At 46.4% G+C, this 19,357-nt stretch overlaps 1 protein-coding gene across 4 annotated transcripts in view; it reads left to right on the top strand.

Moving 5' to 3' along the window:
- LOC309797302 (uncharacterized protein) overlaps positions 1–2,111 on the top strand; it is a 33,367-nt gene extending 31,256 nt beyond the window's left edge. For all 4 annotated transcript variants that reach the window (XR_014292574.1, XR_014292575.1, XR_014292576.1 and 1 more), the window contains 2 exons: positions 358–578; positions 1,913–2,111. Coding sequence is in view for 1 of the 4 variants with exons in the window: in XM_082610904.1 (XP_082467030.1) it covers positions 358–578; positions 1,913–1,942 (251 nt within the window). In the remaining 3 variants the exon portion in view is untranslated. The remainder of the gene's footprint in view (positions 1–357; positions 579–1,912) is intronic.
- Positions 2,112–19,357: the final 17,246 nt, after the last annotated feature.

The raw sequence follows: 19,357 nt of genomic DNA, 5'->3' as shown, positions 1-19,357 counted from the left end.
AGGATGACCTGAGAAAATGATGAAATGGCACAGGGGCACTTTTCAGTGGTTGAGGAATCAATGAGGTTCGCGGTAGAATTTGTCTTGAAATGGGGTGAACATTTTCCAGTGACGTTCTGGCAGAAACATACAAAATTGCTCTCAGGATCAAATGATTTCGATCCCTTCTCCAAAGGGCCAGAAATAATCAGCAGCACAGTGTGTGTGAGATCTCCTGGAAAGAGGGGGAAAATGTTGTGAAAACTGTCAAGCAGCAGAAGTGTGAGGGCCAAGGAAGTGCTGTATCAACCAGTGGGAACATGACCAGCTAGTCTTCTTATTTATTTATTTATTTTCTGACATATTTCTCTTCTCCAGATCCTCCTGAGAGCAGAGAACTAGATTCTGCTGCTGATTTTAAATCGGGAAATGTTTCCCACCACCTTGGGATGCCAAGGTCCGTATCATTCGACACTAAAGAAGAGAGTGACTATCATTATGCAAATGCTGAGGAAGAGAAAGAGGATGGAAATGAAAAAGCAGAAGAAGGACCGAAGCTGGATATGGTCTCAGCAGAGGGCAGCTCTGGAGAATACAAGGTATTATTGTATAGTGCAACCGGTCCTGACATATACCTGTTACTGACAGCTTTATGTTTTGTTTTGTTTACATCCTTAATCTATGTTTTGTTTATCTTTTTAACATCTTTATGGGAGTATAATTGCTTTACAGGGGTGTGTTAGTTTCTGCTTTATAACAAAGTGAATGACCTATAGTATACCTATATCCCCATTTCTCTTCCCACTTGCGTCTCCCTCCCACCCTCCCTATCCCACCCGTCTAGGTGGTCACAGAGCTCCGAGCTGATCTCCCTGTGCTACGCAGTTGCTTCCCACTAGCTATCTATCATGTTTTTAATGTTGTTTGTAAAGTAAATAAGAAAAAATTGTTGAAATTTAGTTTTGGAAGAACAGTTTAATGTTAATAATGTACTTGTATTCTAGATGGTATGGAAAGAAGTGTGTTCTGAAATGTATTTCATTTACAGCCACAAGTCCATTGTCCTGGAGCTTTAAGTCTACTGCAGATGGGAAATTTATCAGACCTGGAAATAGAGACCTATATTTTTTTAGAGGTCTAAAATATAGAGACCTATATTTTTTTAGAGGTCTAAAATATAGAGACCTATAGTTTTAGAGACTGGTCACCAGGAGAAGCAGCTAAAGCGACTAAGCTGTGCACTAGCTATACCTTCATCACCTGGCCACAGAAATGAAGTCTCTTGTTATAGCAATGCCTTTGAGACGGTGACTCCTTACAAAGTAGTAAAAAGTTAAGGATTTCAAATAAGACTGCATTTCATGAGTAATTCACAAATATTAGTTCAATTTAGATGTTTTATTCAAAAGGAAAGAAAATTAGCAACAGTATTATTATTGGCTCTCACTGAGTTGGTAATTCAATCCTAGTTTCTCTTTCCGCTACCCATTCATCTTTTCCTTTCCCTCTCTCATCTCTCTCTCTCTCTCAGTATCACACTCTTTCTTTCTCCCTTTCTTAATTTTCACACCTGTGGATGTTTGATAACAGCCTCCTTCTCATTATACAGATACGGAAACTGAAGGTCGGGGATTATAAGGGATTTATGATTTGGTAAGGAGCATAGGCTCTTAAGGTGGAAAGACATTTAAATCACAGAGTGGCCTTTCAAGAAAAAAAACTAACATATATAGTGGTTGGCAAGAGAGAGATGTGGTTGGTGTGATGAAATGATGTGCACCCTGACAACCAAGGGTCTGGGTTGCAAGAAGAAAACATTTTGTTTTCTCCTTGGAGAGCCAGGAGGTGTACATAGTATTGACTCATATTTAGAAAGTCCCTGGTGCATGTTATTGGTGTACAATTGTTAATTGACTCTTATCCCATCCTACAGTTGGAAGACATAAAAAGAAGTGGACAGTGAAAGAAAAGAAGAATTTGTTCTTCACGGAGATTCTAGTTTTCATTAGCCCACAACACAGATTTTGTTTCAAAGTTCAACATCCCAAAATGATATTAACTGCTATCTGACTTTATTCTTACGTTTTACATATAAATTTGACAGTATTGTTCACATTGAAAATAAAAGCTTGTTTGACATGAATAAGCTGCAGAGGGTTTTTTTTTAACATAAATAACACTGACTCCAATATATCTTTGTTCTATTTATTTCGGCCCACCTTACTGTCATTGAAAGGGATTTCTTTCAAGTATTTGGTAAGCCTGCTTGACATCCTTTTATAGCAGCCTCAAATAAATTAAAATATTAGATTATAAACAACTTGTGTGATGATAGAGATGGTGGCCCAGCCTCTAGTATATGTTATTGAAAGAAACTGATGGATGACCTAGCTTGCCTGGGGACCAGATGGTGCTATTGGCCTGCCATGGAGCAGCAGCATCAGCATCAGCATCAGCATCAGCTGGGAACTTGTTTGAAATGCAAATTCTCAGACCCTGCTCCAGACCTACTGGATTGGATATTCTGAAGGTAGGCTGCTAGCCATCAGGTTTTTACAAGTCCTCCAAGTGCTACTGAAGCACACTAAAGTTTGAGAACCACTGCTTTAGAGCAGTGGGGGAAACGTTTAACTACACCTACAGTAGAACCAGCCTTAATTCACTGACTTGGTACTATTGCAGGTAAACTGAACAGGATGGTAAGATCTGGACTGAGGAAGGTACTAGAATTCTCAGGGGCCTGAGAGAAAGACCTCCCGGAGGGAGGTGTTAGTTTCCTAGGTTGACCGTAACAAATTACCACAAAGCAGGTGGCTTAAAACAACCGAAATTTATTCTCTCACAGTTCTGGAGGCTAGGAACCCCAAAGTCAGGGTGCCAGCATGGTGGAATTCTTGGTGACGGCCCTCGTTTTGGCTTGAAGATAGCTGCCTTCTTCCTGTGGCTTCACTTTGGGGTGGAGGGAGGAGAGTACCATCTATAGTCTCTTCCTGTAAGGGCAATAATCCCAATGTGTGGACCCCAGCCTCCTGACCTTAGCAAAACTGAATGACCTACCAAAGACCCAGTCTCCAAATACCATCTCCTGGGGGTGGGGTGGGGCTGGGGATGGGCTTCTCGTATGAATTTGGGAGGCAAGGGGTGTGCACAATCCAGTGCAGAGCAGGTGCTCAGCCCAGTCTTTAAAAGAAATATCTCTCTCTCTTTCTCTCTCTCTCTCTCTCTCTCTCTGTCTCTCTTCCCTCTCTCTCTCTGTCTTCATTTCTTGGAGGCTGCAACGGAATTGGGGAGCCCTGATGAAACACTCTCCAGCTCCTGTCTTACTGCTTCTTCCACTCTCCATTCTCACTGCATCCATATCGACTCTGTATGTCCTTTTCTAAGGAGCCTTAACAGCATTAAAACGTCCAAATTCTCTTGCTGTCTCCTGTGGGAGGTTTTAAGCGTTGCTGAGATTTGATCTACGCACCTTCTCTCTCTCTCTCGTTTTTGAACTAAGTGTGTCTGTATCAGTGTGAGCTGCCCCAGGGTGGCAATTGGGGAACACATGCAGGTTCCCATACCCCAGGGCGCCGCCCTTTAGGCGCATTGTAGTTTTGCTCTTGCAGTGGTGGAATGAAAAGGAAGGGATTCCTGTGCACTCACAGAGGCTGAGGGTGAGCTGGGCCTTTAAGGCCTCCAGGGAAACTGAAGACCTTGATCACTCATTGGACGGTGGTGCTGTCAATCCTTGGCTGCTGGCAAATGAGCTTAGAGTCGGCGCTGGAGGAAGTGGCCCCTCGTTGGCCCTTCTAAGTTTCACGTCCCGTCACCAGCCAATCAAGCTCTTTCCCGCCCTGTGCGCAGCGGCCTCGGCCCAGTCTCGCCGGGGCGCTCAGCGGGCAGGCTGTCTGCTCTTCTCGTAGCGGGGCTCCCAGAGGCATTTTCTCTGACTCTGGTGCCCTGGGCTGGCGGCTTCTCTGCAGCCCTCACCCTGTCCCAGAGACCCCGCTGCCAACAGCGTCCCCTCCCTCAGCGACACCCAGCCCGGTGGCCGCCATCTTCCCCGCGGTGGTCACTGCAGCCCGATCCGTGTCTGGCGTGTCCCTCCTGCCATGTCTGCCACCGAGGAGCGTGGGCCGATCCCAGGTGGCCAGGATGGAGATGGAGGCGGGGCGGGTGGCAACCCCAGTCCCCTCGGGGTCCGTGCCTCCCCTTCGGGAGGGATGGATGGAGTCGAGGGGGACGCGGCCCTTCTGGCGTCCCTGGGGCTCTCCAGAGCCCTTCACGGGGAGGATGGTGGGCAGGAGGCTGCCCAGGCCGCAGTGGAAGAAGACTGGGATGCAGAGCTGGTGGAGGAGGAGGAGGAGGAGGAAGAGCTTGAATTAGACATCGAGGACCAGGAGGAGGCTGAGTACCAGTCAGAAGAGGGGCAGGAAACTGAGGAAGAGGTCGAGGAGGAGGAAGAGACAGAAGAGGAGGACGAGCATGGGCAGGGAGGCGCGGGAGTGGTCGCGGGCCATGGGGCACCCGCGGCGCAGTTTCAGTCCCTGTGCCGGGATGTGGCCCATTGCCTTGTGCCCCAGGACAACTACCACGTCCGTTTCCTGGCCGGGCCCCACGGCGAATTCGTGATGGTCAGTCGCTGCTCGCGACGGCCCTCAGACCCTGCAGAGGATGCCGCGCCTCCTCAGGGTCAGGAAGCCCTGGGAGAGACAGGTGAGGTCTGGGGAGGCGAGAACCAGGCAGAGGGCCCCCCGCCCTGGGAGCTGCGGGAACCTGCAGAGGGGGCGGCATCCCAGAAGGCAGAGGAACCTGCGGCGGCGGTAGTGGGGGCCGAGTTCTGGGCGTGCGAGTTCCTGGCTGATGCCTCCGAGTCCTGGGAGGCTGGGGCGTGTGGACCCGACGACGGGGCCGAGGCTGGCGAGGGGCGGCCCAGTCCCCTGTCCCTTGCAGCCCCTGACTGGGCATCGGCCTCAAAGGCAGGGTGCACTCAGCGCTGGCCTCTGGCGGTTAAGCAGCGGGTCAAAGCTCTCAGAAACCTTCAGGCACGATATGCACACGTAGAAGCCCAATTCTCTAAAGAACTTTAGGATCTTGAGAAAAAGTATGCTGCCTTCTACGAACTGAAGGGCAAACGAATCGCATACCTCACTTTTGGTTGACGGGCTTCTAGAAATGTTAAGATTCTTAGTAGGATGACCTGAGAAAATGATGAAATGGCACAGGGGCACTTTTCAGTGGTTGAGGAATCAATGAGGTTCGCGGTAGAATTTGTCTTGAAATGGGGTGAACATTTTCCAGTGACGTTCTGGCAGAAACATACAAAATTGCTCTCAGGATCAAATGATTTCGATCCCTTCTCCAAAGGGCCAGAAATAATCAGCAGCACAGTGTGTGTGAGATCTCCTGGAAAGAGGGGGAAAATGTTGTGAAAACTGTCAAGCAGCAGAAGTGTGAGGGCCAAGGAAGTGCTGTATCAACCAGTGGGAACATGACCAGCTAGTCTTCTTATTTATTTATTTATTTTCTGACATATTTCTCTTCTCCAGATCCTCCTGAGAGCAGAGAACTAGATTCTGCTGCTGATTTTAAATCGGGAAATGTTTCCCACCACCTTGGGATGCCAAGGTCCGTATCATTCGACACTAAAGAAGAGAGTGACTATCATTATGCAAATGCTGAGGAAGAGAAAGAGGATGGAAATGAAAAAGCAGAAGAAGGACCGAAGCTGGATATGGTCTCAGCAGAGGGCAGCTCTGGAGAATACAAGGTATTATTGTATAGTGCAACCGGTCCTGACATATACCTGTTACTGACAGCTTTATGTTTTGTTTTGTTTACATCCTTAATCTATGTTTTGTTTATCTTTTTAACATCTTTATGGGAGTATAATTGCTTTACAGGGGTGTGTTAGTTTCTGCTTTATAACAAAGTGAATGACCTATAGTATACCTATATCCCCATTTCTCTTCCCACTTGCGTCTCCCTCCCACCCTCCCTATCCCACCCGTCTAGGTGGTCACAGAGCTCCGAGCTGATCTCCCTGTGCTACGCAGTTGCTTCCCACTAGCTATCTATCATGTTTTTAATGTTGTTTGTAAAGTAAATAAGAAAAAATTGTTGAAATTTAGTTTTGGAAGAACAGTTTAATGTTAATAATGTACTTGTATTCTAGATGGTATGGAAAGAAGTGTGTTCTGAAATGTATTTCATTTACAGCCACAAGTCCATTGTCCTGGAGCTTTAAGTCTACTGCAGATGGGAAATTTATCAGACCTGGAAATAGAGACCTATATTTTTTTAGAGGTCTAAAATATAGAGACCTATATTTTTTTAGAGGTCTAAAATATAGAGACCTATAGTTTTAGAGACTGGTCACCAGGAGAAGCAGCTAAAGCGACTAAGCTGTGCACTAGCTATACCTTCATCACCTGGCCACAGAAATGAAGTCTCTTGTTATAGCAATGCCTTTGAGACGGTGACTCCTTACAAAGTAGTAAAAAGTTAAGGATTTCAAATAAGACTGCATTTCATGAGTAATTCACAAATATTAGTTCAATTTAGATGTTTTATTCAAAAGGAAAGAAAATTAGCAACAGTATTATTATTGGCTCTCACTGAGTTGGTAATTCAATCCTAGTTTCTCTTTCCGCTACCCATTCATCTTTTCCTTTCCCTCTCTCATCTCTCTCTCTCTCTCAGTATCACACTCTTTCTTTCTCCCTTTCTTAATTTTCACACCTGTGGATGTTTGATAACAGCCTCCTTCTCATTATACAGATACGGAAACTGAAGGTCGGGGATTATAAGGGATTTATGATTTGGTAAGGAGCATAGGCTCTTAAGGTGGAAAGACATTTAAATCACAGAGTGGCCTTTCAAGAAAAAAAACTAACATATATAGTGGTTGGCAAGAGAGAGATGTGGTTGGTGTGATGAAATGATGTGCACCCTGACAACCAAGGGTCTGGGTTGCAAGAAGAAAACATTTTGTTTTCTCCTTGGAGAGCCAGGAGGTGTACATAGTATTGACTCATATTTAGAAAGTCCCTGGTGCATGTTATTGGTGTACAATTGTTAATTGACTCTTATCCCATCCTACAGTTGGAAGACATAAAAAGAAGTGGACAGTGAAAGAAAAGAAGAATTTGTTCTTCACGGAGATTCTAGTTTTCATTAGCCCACAACACAGATTTTGTTTCAAAGTTCAACATCCCAAAATGATATTAACTGCTATCTGACTTTATTCTTACGTTTTACATATAAATTTGACAGTATTGTTCACATTGAAAATAAAAGCTTGTTTGACATGAATAAGCTGCAGAGGGTTTTTTTTTAACATAAATAACACTGACTCCAATATATCTTTGTTCTATTTATTTCGGCCCACCTTACTGTCATTGAAAGGGATTTCTTTCAAGTATTTGGTAAGCCTGCTTGACATCCTTTTATAGCAGCCTCAAATAAATTAAAATATTAGATTATAAACAACTTGTGTGATGATAGAGATGGTGGCCCAGCCTCTAGTATATGTTATTGAAAGAAACTGATGGATGACCTAGCTTGCCTGGGGACCAGATGGTGCTATTGGCCTGCCATGGAGCAGCAGCATCAGCATCAGCATCAGCATCAGCTGGGAACTTGTTTGAAATGCAAATTCTCAGACCCTGCTCCAGACCTACTGGATTGGATATTCTGAAGGTAGGCTGCTAGCCATCAGGTTTTTACAAGTCCTCCAAGTGCTACTGAAGCACACTAAAGTTTGAGAACCACTGCTTTAGAGCAGTGGGGGAAACGTTTAACTACACCTACAGTAGAACCAGCCTTAATTCACTGACTTGGTACTATTGCAGGTAAACTGAACAGGATGGTAAGATCTGGACTGAGGAAGGTACTAGAATTCTCAGGGGCCTGAGAGAAAGACCTCCCGGAGGGAGGTGTTAGTTTCCTAGGTTGACCGTAACAAATTACCACAAAGCAGGTGGCTTAAAACAACCGAAATTTATTCTCTCACAGTTCTGGAGGCTAGGAACCCCAAAGTCAGGGTGCCAGCATGGTGGAATTCTTGGTGACGGCCCTCGTTTTGGCTTGAAGATAGCTGCCTTCTTCCTGTGGCTTCACTTTGGGGTGGAGGGAGGAGAGTACCATCTATAGTCTCTTCCTGTAAGGGCAATAATCCCAATGTGTGGACCCCAGCCTCCTGACCTTAGCAAAACTGAATGACCTACCAAAGACCCAGTCTCCAAATACCATCTCCTGGGGGTGGGGTGGGGCTGGGGATGGGCTTCTCGTATGAATTTGGGAGGCAAGGGGTGTGCACAATCCAGTGCAGAGCAGGTGCTCAGCCCAGTCTTTAAAAGAAATATCTCTCTCTCTTTCTCTCTCTCTCTCTCTCTCTCTCTGTCTCTCTTCCCTCTCTCTCTCTGTCTTCATTTCTTGGAGGCTGCAACGGAATTGGGGAGCCCTGATGAAACACTCTCCAGCTCCTGTCTTACTGCTTCTTCCACTCTCCATTCTCACTGCATCCATATCGACTCTGTATGTCCTTTTCTAAGGAGCCTTAACAGCATTAAAACGTCCAAATTCTCTTGCTGTCTCCTGTGGGAGGTTTTAAGCGTTGCTGAGATTTGATCTACGCACCTTCTCTCTCTCTCTCGTTTTTGAACTAAGTGTGTCTGTATCAGTGTGAGCTGCCCCAGGGTGGCAATTGGGGAACACATGCAGGTTCCCATACCCCAGGGCGCCGCCCTTTAGGCGCATTGTAGTTTTGCTCTTGCAGTGGTGGAATGAAAAGGAAGGGATTCCTGTGCACTCACAGAGGCTGAGGGTGAGCTGGGCCTTTAAGGCCTCCAGGGAAACTGAAGACCTTGATCACTCATTGGACGGTGGTGCTGTCAATCCTTGGCTGCTGGCAAATGAGCTTAGAGTCGGCGCTGGAGGAAGTGGCCCCTCGTTGGCCCTTCTAAGTTTCGTGTCCCGTCACCAGCCAATCAAGCTCTTTCCCGCCCTGTGCGCAGCGGCCTCGGCCCAGTCTCGCCGGGGCGCTCAGCGGGCAGGCTGTCTGCCCTTCTCGTAGCGGGGCTCCCAGAGGCATTTTCTCTGACTCTGGTGCCCTGGGCAGGCGGCTTCTCTGCAGCCCCCACCCCGTCCCGGAGACCCCGCTGCCAACAGTGTCCCGTCCCTCAGCGACACCCAGCCCGGTGGCCGCCATCTTCCCCGCGGTGGTCACTGCAGCCCGATCAGTGTCTGGCGTGTCCCTCCTGCCATGTCTGCCACCGAGGAGCGTGGGCCGATCCCAGGTGGCCAGGATGGTGATGGAGGTGGGGCGGGTGGCAACCCCAGTCCCCTCGGGGTCCGTGCCTCCCCTTCGGGAGGGATGGATGGAGTCGAGGGGGACGCGGCCCTTCTGGCGTCCCTGGGGCTCTCCAGAGCCCTTCACGGGGAGGATGGTGGGCAGGAGGCTGCCCAGGCCGCAGTGGAAGAAGACTGGGATGCAGAGCTGGTGGAGGAGGAGGAGGAGGAGGAAGAGCTTGAATTAGACATTGAGGACCAGGAGGAGGCTGAGTACCAGTCAGAAGAGGGGCAGGAAACTGAGGAAGAGGTCGAGGAGGAGGAAGAGACAGAAGAGGAGGACGAGCATGGGCAGGGAGGCGCGGGAGTGGTCGCAGGCCATGGGGCGCCCGCGGCGCAGTTTCAGTCCCTGTGCCGGGATGTGGCCCATTGCCTTGTGCCCCCGGACCACTACCACGTCTGTGTCGTGGCCGGGCCCCACGGCGAATTCGTGATGGTCAGTCGCTGCTCGCGACGGCCCTCGGACCCTGCAGAGGATGCCGCGCCTCCTCAGGGTCAGGAAGCCCTGGGAGAGACAGGTGAGTTCTGGGGGGGCGAGTACCAGGCAGAGGGCCCCCCACCCTGGGAGCTGCGGGAACCTGCAGAGGGGGCGGCATCCCAGAAGGCAGAGGAACCTGCGGCGGTGGTAGTGGGGGCCGAGTTCTGGGCGTGCGAGGTCCTGGCTGATGCCTCCGAGTCCTGGGAGGCTGGGGCGTGTGGACCCGACGACGGGGCCGAGGCTGGCGAGGGGCGGCCCAGTCCCCTTTCCCTTGAAGCCCCTGACTGGGCATCGGCCTCAAAGGCAGGGTGCACTCAGCGCTGGCCTCTGGCGGTTAAGCAGCGGGTCAAAGCTCTCAGAAACCTTCAGGCACGATATGCACAAGTAGAAGCCCAATTCTCTAAAGAACTTTAGGATCTTGAGAAAAAGTATGCTGCCTTCTACGAACTGAAGGGCAAACGAATGGCATACCTCACTTTTGGTTGACGGGCTTCTAAAAATGTTAAGATTCTTAGTAGGATGACCTGAGAAAATGATGAAATGGCACAGGGGCGCCTTTCAGTGGTTGAGGAATCAATGAGGTTCGCGGTAGAATTTGTCTTGAAATGGGGTGAACATTTTCCAGTGACGTTCTGGCAGAAACATACAAAATTGCTCTCAGGATCAAATGATTTCGATCCCTTCTCCAAAGGGCCAGAAATAATCAGCAGCACAGTGTGTGTGAGATCTCCTGGAAAGAGGGGGAAAATGTTGTGAAAACTGTCAAGCAGCAGAAGTGTGAGGGCCAAGGAAGTGCTGTATCAACCAGTGGGAACATGACCAGCTAGTCTTCTTATTTATTTATTTATTTTCTGACATATTTCTCTTCTCCAGATCCTCCTGAGAGCAGAGAACTAGATTCTGCTGCTGATTTTAAATCGGGAAATATTTCCCACCACCTTGGGATGCCAAAGTCCGTATCATTCGACACTAAAGAAGAGAGTGAATATCATTATGAAAATGCTGAGGAAGAGAAAGAGGATGGAAATGAAAAAGCAGAAGAAGGACCGAAGCTGGATATGGTCTCAGCAGAGGGCAGCTCTGGAGAATACAAGGTATTAGTGTATAGTGCAACCGGTCCTGACATATACCTGTTACTGACAGCTTTATGTTTTGTTTTGTTTACATCCTTAATCTATGTTTTGTTTATCTTTTTAACATCTTTATGGGAGTATAATTGCTTTACAGGGTTGTGTTAGTTTTTGCTTTATAACAAAGTGAATCACCTATAGTATACCAATATCCCCATTTCTCTTCCCACTTGCGTCTCCCTCCCACCCTCCCCATCCCACCCGTCTAGGTGGTCACAGAGCTCCGAGCTGATCTCCCTGTGCTACGCAGCTGCTTCCCACTAGCTATCTATCATGTTTTTAATGTTGTTTGTAAAGTAAATAAGAAAAAATTGTTGAAATTTAGTTTTGGAAGAACAGTTTAATGTTAATAATGTACTTGTATTCTAGATGGTATGGAAAGAAGTGTGTTCTGAAATGTATTTCATTTACAGCCACAAGTCCATTGTCCTGGAGCTTTAAGTCTACTGCAGATGGGAAATTTATCAGACCTGGAAATAGAGACCTATATTTTTTTAGAGGTCTAAAATATAGAGACCTATAGTGTTAGAGACTGGTCACCAGGAGAAGCAGCTAAAGCGACTAAGCTGTGCACTAGCTATACCTTCATCACCTGGCCACAGAAATGAAGTCTCTTGGAATAGCAATGCCTTTGAGACGGTGACTCCTTACAAAGTAGTAAAAAGTTAAGGATTTCAAATAAGACTGCATTTCATGAGTAATTCACAAATATTAGTTCAATTTAGATGTTTTATTCAAAAGGAAAGAAAATTAGCCATAGTATTATTATTGGCTCTCACTGAGTTGGTAATTCAATCCTAGTTTCTCTTTCTGCTACCCATTCATCTTTTCCTTTCCCTCTCTCATCTCTCTCTCTCTCTCAGTATCACACTCTTTCTTTCTCCCTTTCTTAATTTTCACACCTGTGGATGTTTGATAACAGCCTCCTTCTCATTATACAGATACGGAAACTGAAGGTCGGGGATTATAAGGGATTTATGATTTGGTAAGGAGCATAGGCTCTTAAGGTGGAAAGACATTTAAATCACAGAGTGGCCTTTCAAGAAAAAAAAACTAACATATATAGTGGTTGGCAAGAGAGAGATGTGGTTGGTGTGATGAAATGATGTGCACCCTGACAACCAAGGGTCTGGGTTGCAAGAAGAAAACATTTTGTTTTCTCCTTGGAGAGCCAGGAGGTGTACATAGTATTGACTCATATTTAGAAAGTCCCTGGTGCATGTTATTGGTGTACAATTGTTAATTGACTCTTATCCCATCCTACAGTTGGAAGACATAAAAAGAAGTGGACAGTGAAAGAAAAGAAGAATTTGTTCTTCACGGAGATTCTAGTTTTCATTAGCCCACAACACAGATTTTGTTTCAAAGTTCAACATCCCAAAATGATATTAACTGCTATCTGACTTTATTCTTACGTTTTACATATAAATTTGACAGTATTGTTCACATTGAAAATAAAAGCTTGTTTGACATGAATAAGCTGCAGAGGGTTTTTTTTTAACATAAATAACACTGACTCCAATATATCTTTGTTCTATTTATTTCGGCCCACCTTACTGTCATTGAAAGGGATTTCTTTCAAGTATTTGGTAAGCCTGCTTGACATCCTTTTATAGCAGCCTCAAATAAATTAAAATATTAGATTATAAACAACTTGTGTGATGATAGAGATGGTGGCCCAGCCTCTAGTATATGTTATTGAAAGAAACTGATGGATGACCTAGCTTGCCTGGGGACCAGATGGTGCTATTGGCCTGCCATGGAGCAGCAGCATCAGCATCAGCATCAGCATCAGCTGGGAACTTGTTTGAAATGCAAATTCTCAGACCCTGCTCCAGACCTACTGGATTGGATATTCTGAAGGTAGGCTGCTAGCCATCAGGTTTTTACAAGTCCTCCAAGTGCTACTGAAGCACACTAAAGTTTGAGAACCACTGCTTTAGAGCAGTGGGGGAAACGTTTAACTACACCTACAGTAGAACCAGCCTTAATTCACTGACTTGGTACTATTGCAGGTAAACTGAACAGGATGGTAAGACCTGGACTGAGGAAGGTACTAGAATTCTCAGGGGCCTGAGAGAAAGACCTCCCGGAGGGAGGTGTTAGTTTCCTAGGTTGACCGTAACAAATTACCACAAAGCAGGTGGCTTAAAACAACCGAAATTTATTCTCTCACAGTTCTGGAGGCTAGGAACCCCAAAGTCAGGGTGCCAGCATGGTGGAATTCTTGGTGACGGCCCTCGTTTTGGCTTGAAGATAGCTGCCTTCTTCCTGTGGCTTCACTTTGGGGTGGAGGGAGGAGAGTACCATCTATAGTCTCTTCCTGTAAGGGCAATAATCCCAATGTGTGGACCCCAGCCTCCTGACCTTAGCAAAACTGAATGACCTACCAAAGACCCAGTCTCCAAATACCATCTCCTGGGGGTGGGGTGGGGCTGGGGATGGGCTTCTCGTATGAATTTGGGAGGCAAGGGGTGTGCACAATCCAGTGCAGAGCAGGTGCTCAGCCCAGTCTTTAAAAGAAATATCTCTCTCTCTTTCTCTCTCTCTCTCTCTCTCTCTCTGTCTCTCTTCCCTCTCTCTCTCTGTCTTCATTTCTTGGAGGCTGCAACGGAATTGGGGAGCCCTGATGAAACACTCTCCAGCTCCTGTCTTACTGCTTCTTCCACTCTCCATTCTCACTGCATCCATATCGACTCTGTATGTCCTTTTCTAAGGAGCCTTAACAGCATTAAAACGTCCAAATTCTCTTGCTGTCTCCTGTGGGAGGTTTTAAGCGTTGCTGAGATTTGATCTACGCACCTTCTCTCTCTCTCTCGTTTTTGAACTAAGTGTGTCTGTATCAGTGTGAGCTGCCCCAGGGTGGCAATTGGGGAACACATGCAGGTTCCCATACCCCAGGGCGCCGCCCTTTAGGCGCATTGTAGTTTTGCTCTTGCAGTGGTGGAATGAAAAGGAAGGGATTCCTGTGCACTCACAGAGGCTGAGGGTGAGCTGGGCCTTTAAGGCCTCCAGGGAAACTGAAGACCTTGATCACTCATTGGACGGTGGTGCTGTCAATCCTTGGCTGCTGGCAAATGAGCTTAGAGTCGGCGCTGGAGGAAGTGGCCCCTCGTTGGCCCTTCTAAGTTTCGTGTCCCGTCACCAGCCAATCAAGCTCTTTCCCGCCCTGTGCGCAGCGGCCTCGGCCCAGTCTCGCCGGGGCGCTCAGCGGGCAGGCTGTCTGCCCTTCTCGTAGCGGGGCTCCCAGAGGCATTTTCTCTGACTCTGGTGCCCTGGGCAGGCGGCTTCTCTGCAGCCCCCACCCCGTCCCGGAGACCCCGCTGCCAACAGTGTCCCGTCCCTCAGCGACACCCAGCCCGGTGGCCGCCATCTTCCCCGCGGTGGTCACTGCAGCCCGATCAGTGTCTGGCGTGTCCCTCCTGCCATGTCTGCCACCGAGGAGCGTGGGCCGATCCCAGGTGGCCAGGATGGTGATGGAGGTGGGGCGGGTGGCAACCCCAGTCCCCTCGGGGTCCGTGCCTCCCCTTCGGGAGGGATGGATGGAGTCGAGGGGGACGCGGCCCTTCTGGCGTCCCTGGGGCTCTCCAGAGCCCTTCACGGGGAGGATGGTGGGCAGGAGGCTGCCCAGGCCGCAGTGGAAGAAGACTGGGATGCAGAGCTGGTGGAGGAGGAGGAGGAGGAGGAAGAGCTTGAATTAGACATTGAGGACCAGGAGGAGGCTGAGTACCAGTCAGAAGAGGGGCAGGAAACTGAGGAAGAGGTCGAGGAGGAGGAAGAGACAGAAGAGGAGGACGAGCATGGGCAGGGAGGCGCGGGAGTGGTCGCAGGCCATGGGGCGCCCGCGGCGCAGTTTCAGTCCCTGTGCCGGGATGTGGCCCATTGCCTTGTGCCCCCGGACCACTACCACGTCTGTGTCGTGGCCGGGCCCCACGGCGAATTCGTGATGGTCAGTCGCTGCTCGCGACGGCCCTCGGACCCTGCAGAGGATGCCGCGCCTCCTCAGGGTCAGGAAGCCCTGGGAGAGACAGGTGAGGTCTGGGGGGGCGAGTACCAGGCAGAGGGCCCCCCACCCTGGGAGCTGCGGGAACCTGCAGAGGGGGCGGCATCCCAGAAGGCAGAGGAACCTGCGGCGGTGGTAGTGGGGGCCGAGTTCTGGGCGTGCGAGGTCCTGGCTGATGCCTCCGAGTCCTGGGAGGCTGGGGCGTGTGGACCCGACGACGGGGCCGAGGCTGGCGAGGGGCGGCCCAGTCCCCTTTCCCTTGAAGCCCCTGACTGGGCATCGGCCTCAAAGGCAGGGTGCACTCAGCGCTGGCCTCTGGCGGTTAAGCAGCGGGTCAAAGCTCTCAGAAACCTTCAGGCACGATATGCACAAGTAGAAGCCCAATTCTCTAAAGAACTTTAGGATCTTGAGAAAAAGTATGCTGCCTTCTACGAACTGAAGGGCAAACGAATGGCATACCTCACTTTTGGTTGACGGGCTTCTAAAAATGTTAAGATTCTTAGTAGGATGACCTGAGAAAATGATGAAATGGCACAGGGGCGCCTTTCAGTGGTTGAGGAATCAATGAGGTTCGCGGTAGAATTTGTCTTGAAATGGGGTGAACATTTTCCAGTGACGTTCTGGCAGAAACATACAAAATTGCTCTCAGGATCAAATGATTTCGATCCCTTCTCCAAAGGGCCAGAAATAATCAGCAGCACAGTGTGTGTGAGATCTCCTGGAAAGAGGGGGAAAATGTTGTGAAAACTGTCAAGCAGCAGAAGTGTGAGGGCCAAGGAAGTGCTGTATCAACCAGTGGGAACATGACCAGCTAGTCTTCTTATTTATTTATTTATTTTCTGACATATTTCTCTTCTCCAGATCCTCCTGAGAGCAGAGAACTAGATTCTGCTGCTGATTTTAAATCGGGAAATATTTCCCACCACCTTGGGATGCCAAAGTCCGTATCATTCGACACTAAAGAAGAGAGTGAATATCATTATGAAAATGCTGAGGAAGAGAAAGAGGATGGAAATGAAAAAGCAGAAGAAGGACCGAAGCTGGATATGGTCTCAGCAGAGGGCAGCTCTGGAGAATACAAGGTATTAGTGTATAGTGCAACCGGTCCTGACATATACCTGTTACTGACAGCTTTATGTTTTGTTTTGTTTACATCCTTAATCTATGTTTTGTTTATCTTTTTAACATCTTTATGGGAGTATAATTGCTTTACAGGGTTGTGTTAGTTTTTGCTTTATAACAAAGTGAATCACCTATAGTATACCAATATCCCCATTTCTCTTCCCACTTGCGTCTCCCTCCCACCCTCCCCATCCCACCCGTCTAGGTGGTCACAGAGCTCCGAGCTGATCTCCCTGTGCTACGCAGCTGCTTCCCACTAGCTATCTATCATGTTTTTAATGTTGTTTGTAAAGTAAATAAGAAAAAATTGTTGAAATTTAGTTTTGGAAGAACAGTTTAATGTTAATAATGTACTTGTATTCTAGATGGTATGGAAAGAAGTGTGTTCTGAAATGTATTTCATTTACAGCCACAAGTCCATTGTCCTGGAGCTTTAAGTCTACTGCAGATGGGAAATTTATCAGACCTGGAAATAGAGACCTATATTTTTTTAGAGGTCTAAAATATAGAGACCTATAGTGTTAGAGACTGGTCACCAGGAGAAGCAGCTAAAGCGACTAAGCTGTGCACTAGCTATACCTTCATCACCTGGCCACAGAAATGAAGTCTCTTGGAATAGCAATGCCTTTGAGACGGTGACTCCTTACAAAGTAGTAAAAAGTTAAGGATTTCAAATAAGACTGCATTTCATGAGTAATTCACAAATATTAGTTCAATTTAGATGTTTTATTCAAAAGGAAAGAAAATTAGCCATAGTATTATTATTGGCTCTCACTGAGTTGGTAATTCAATCCTAGTTTCTCTTTCTGCTACCCATTCACCTTTTCCTTTCCCTCTCTCATCTCTCTCTCTCTCTCAGTATCACACTCTTTCTTTCTCCCTTTCTTAATTTTCACACCTGTGGATGTTTGATAACAGCCTCCTTCTCATTATACAGATACGGAAACTGAAGGTCGGGGATTATAAGGGATTTATGATTTGGTAAGGAGCATAGGCTCTTAAGGTGGAAAGACATTTAAATCACAGAGTGGCCTTTCAAGAAAAAAAAACTAACATATATAGTGGTTGGCAAGAGAGAGATGTGGTTGGTGTGATGAAATGATGTGCACCCTGACAACCAAGGGTCTGGGTTGCAAGAAGAAAACATTTTGTTTTCTCCTTGGAGAGCCAGGAGGTGTACATAGTATTGACTCATATTTAGAAAGTCCCTGGTGCATGTTATTGGTGTACAATTGTTAATTGACTCTTATCCCATCCTACAGTTGGAAGACATAAAAAGAAGTGGACAGTGAAAGAAAAGAAGAATTTGTTCTTCACGGAGATTCTAGTTTTCATTAGCCCACAACACAGATTTTGTTTCAAAGTTCAACATCCCAAAATGATATTAACTGCTATCTGACTTTATTCTTACGTTTTACATATAAATTTGACAGTATTGTTCACATTGAAAATAAAAGCTTGTTTGAAAACCCTGCAGAAATTAGGCATAGAGGGAACTTTCCTCAACATAATAAAGGCCATATATGACAAACCCACGGCCAGCATCGTCCTCAATGGTGAAAAACTGAAACCATTTCCACTAAGATCAGGAACAAGACAAGGTTGCCCACTCTCACCACTCTTATTCAACCTAGTTTTGGAAGTTTTAGCCACAGCAATCAGAGAAGAAAAGGAAATAAAAGGAATCCAAATCGGAAAAGAAGAAGTAAAGCTGTCACTGTTTGCAGATGACATGATACTATACATAGAGAATCCTAAAGATGCTACCAGAAAACTACTAGAGCTAATCAATGAATTTGGTAAAGTTGCAGGATACAAAATTAATGCACAGAAATCTCTGGCATTCCTATATACTAATGATGAAAAATCTGAAAGTGAAATCAAGGAAACACTCCCATTTACCATTGCAACAAAAAGAATAAAATATCTAGGAATAAACCTACCGAAGGAGACAAAAGACCTGTATGCAAAAAATTATAAGACACTGATGAAAGAAATTAAAGATGATACAAATAGATGGAGAGATGTACCATGTTCTTGGATTGGAAGAATCAACATTGTGAAAATGACTATACTACCCAAAGCCATCTACAGATTCAATGCAATCCCTATCAAACTACCACTGGCATTTTTCACAGAACTAGAACAAAAAATTTCACAATTTGTATGGAAACACAAAAGACCCCGAATAGCCAAAGCAATCTTGAGAACGAAAAATGGAGCTGGAGGAATCAGGCTCCCTGACTTCAGACTATACTACAAAGCTACAGTAATCAAGACAGGATGGTACTGGCACAAAAACAGAAATATAGATCAATGGAACAGGATAGAAAGCCCAGAGATAAACCCACGGACATATGGTCACCTTATCTTTGATAAAGGAGGCAGGAATGTACAGTGGAGAAAGGACAGTCTCTTCAATAAGTGGTGTTGGGAAAACTGGACAGGTACATGTAAAAGTATGAGATTAGATCACTCCCTAACACCATACACAAAAATAAGCTCAAAATGGATTAAAGACCTAAATGCAAGGCCAGACACTATCAAACTCTTAGAGGAAAACATAGGCAGAACACTCTATGACATAAATCACAGCAAGATCCTTTTTGACCCACCTCCTAGAGAAATGGAAATAAAGACAAAAATAAACACATGGGACCTAATGAAACTTCAAAGCTTTTGCACAGCAAAGGAAACCATAAACAAGACCAAAAGACAACCCTCAGAATGGGAGAAAATATTTGCAAATGAAGCAACTGACAAAGGATTAATCTCCAAAATTTATAAGCAGCTCATGCAGCTCAATAACAAAAAAACAAAGAACCCAATCCAAAAATGGGCAGAAGACCTAAATAGACATTTCTCCACAGAAGATATACAGACTGCCAACAAACACATGAAAGGATGCTCAACATCTTTACTCATTAGAGAAATGCAAATCAAAACTACAATGAGATATCATCTCACACCAGTCAGAATGGCCATCATCAAAAAATCTAGAAACAATAAATGCTGGAGAGGGTGTGGAAAAAAGGGAACACTCTTGCACTGCTGGTGGGAATGTGAATTGGTACAGCCGCTATGGAGAACGGTATGGAGGTTCCTTAAAAAACTACAAATAGAACTACCATATGACCCAGCAATCCCACTACTGGGCATATACCCTGAGAAAACCATAATTCAAAAAGAGACATGTACCAAAATGTTCATAGCAGCCCTATTTACAATAGCCCGGAGATGGAAACAACCTAAGTGTCCATCATTGGATGAATGGATAAAGAAGATGTGGCACATATATACAATGGAATATTA

Source organism: Mesoplodon mirus (genome assembly GCF_964341445.2).
Source record: "Mesoplodon mirus genome assembly, chromosome: X".
Lineage (NCBI taxonomy): Eukaryota > Metazoa > Chordata > Mammalia > Artiodactyla > Ziphiidae > Mesoplodon > Mesoplodon mirus.
Note: the sequence above shows the minus strand (reverse complement) of the source record. Positions and strands in the feature narration are given on the sequence as shown.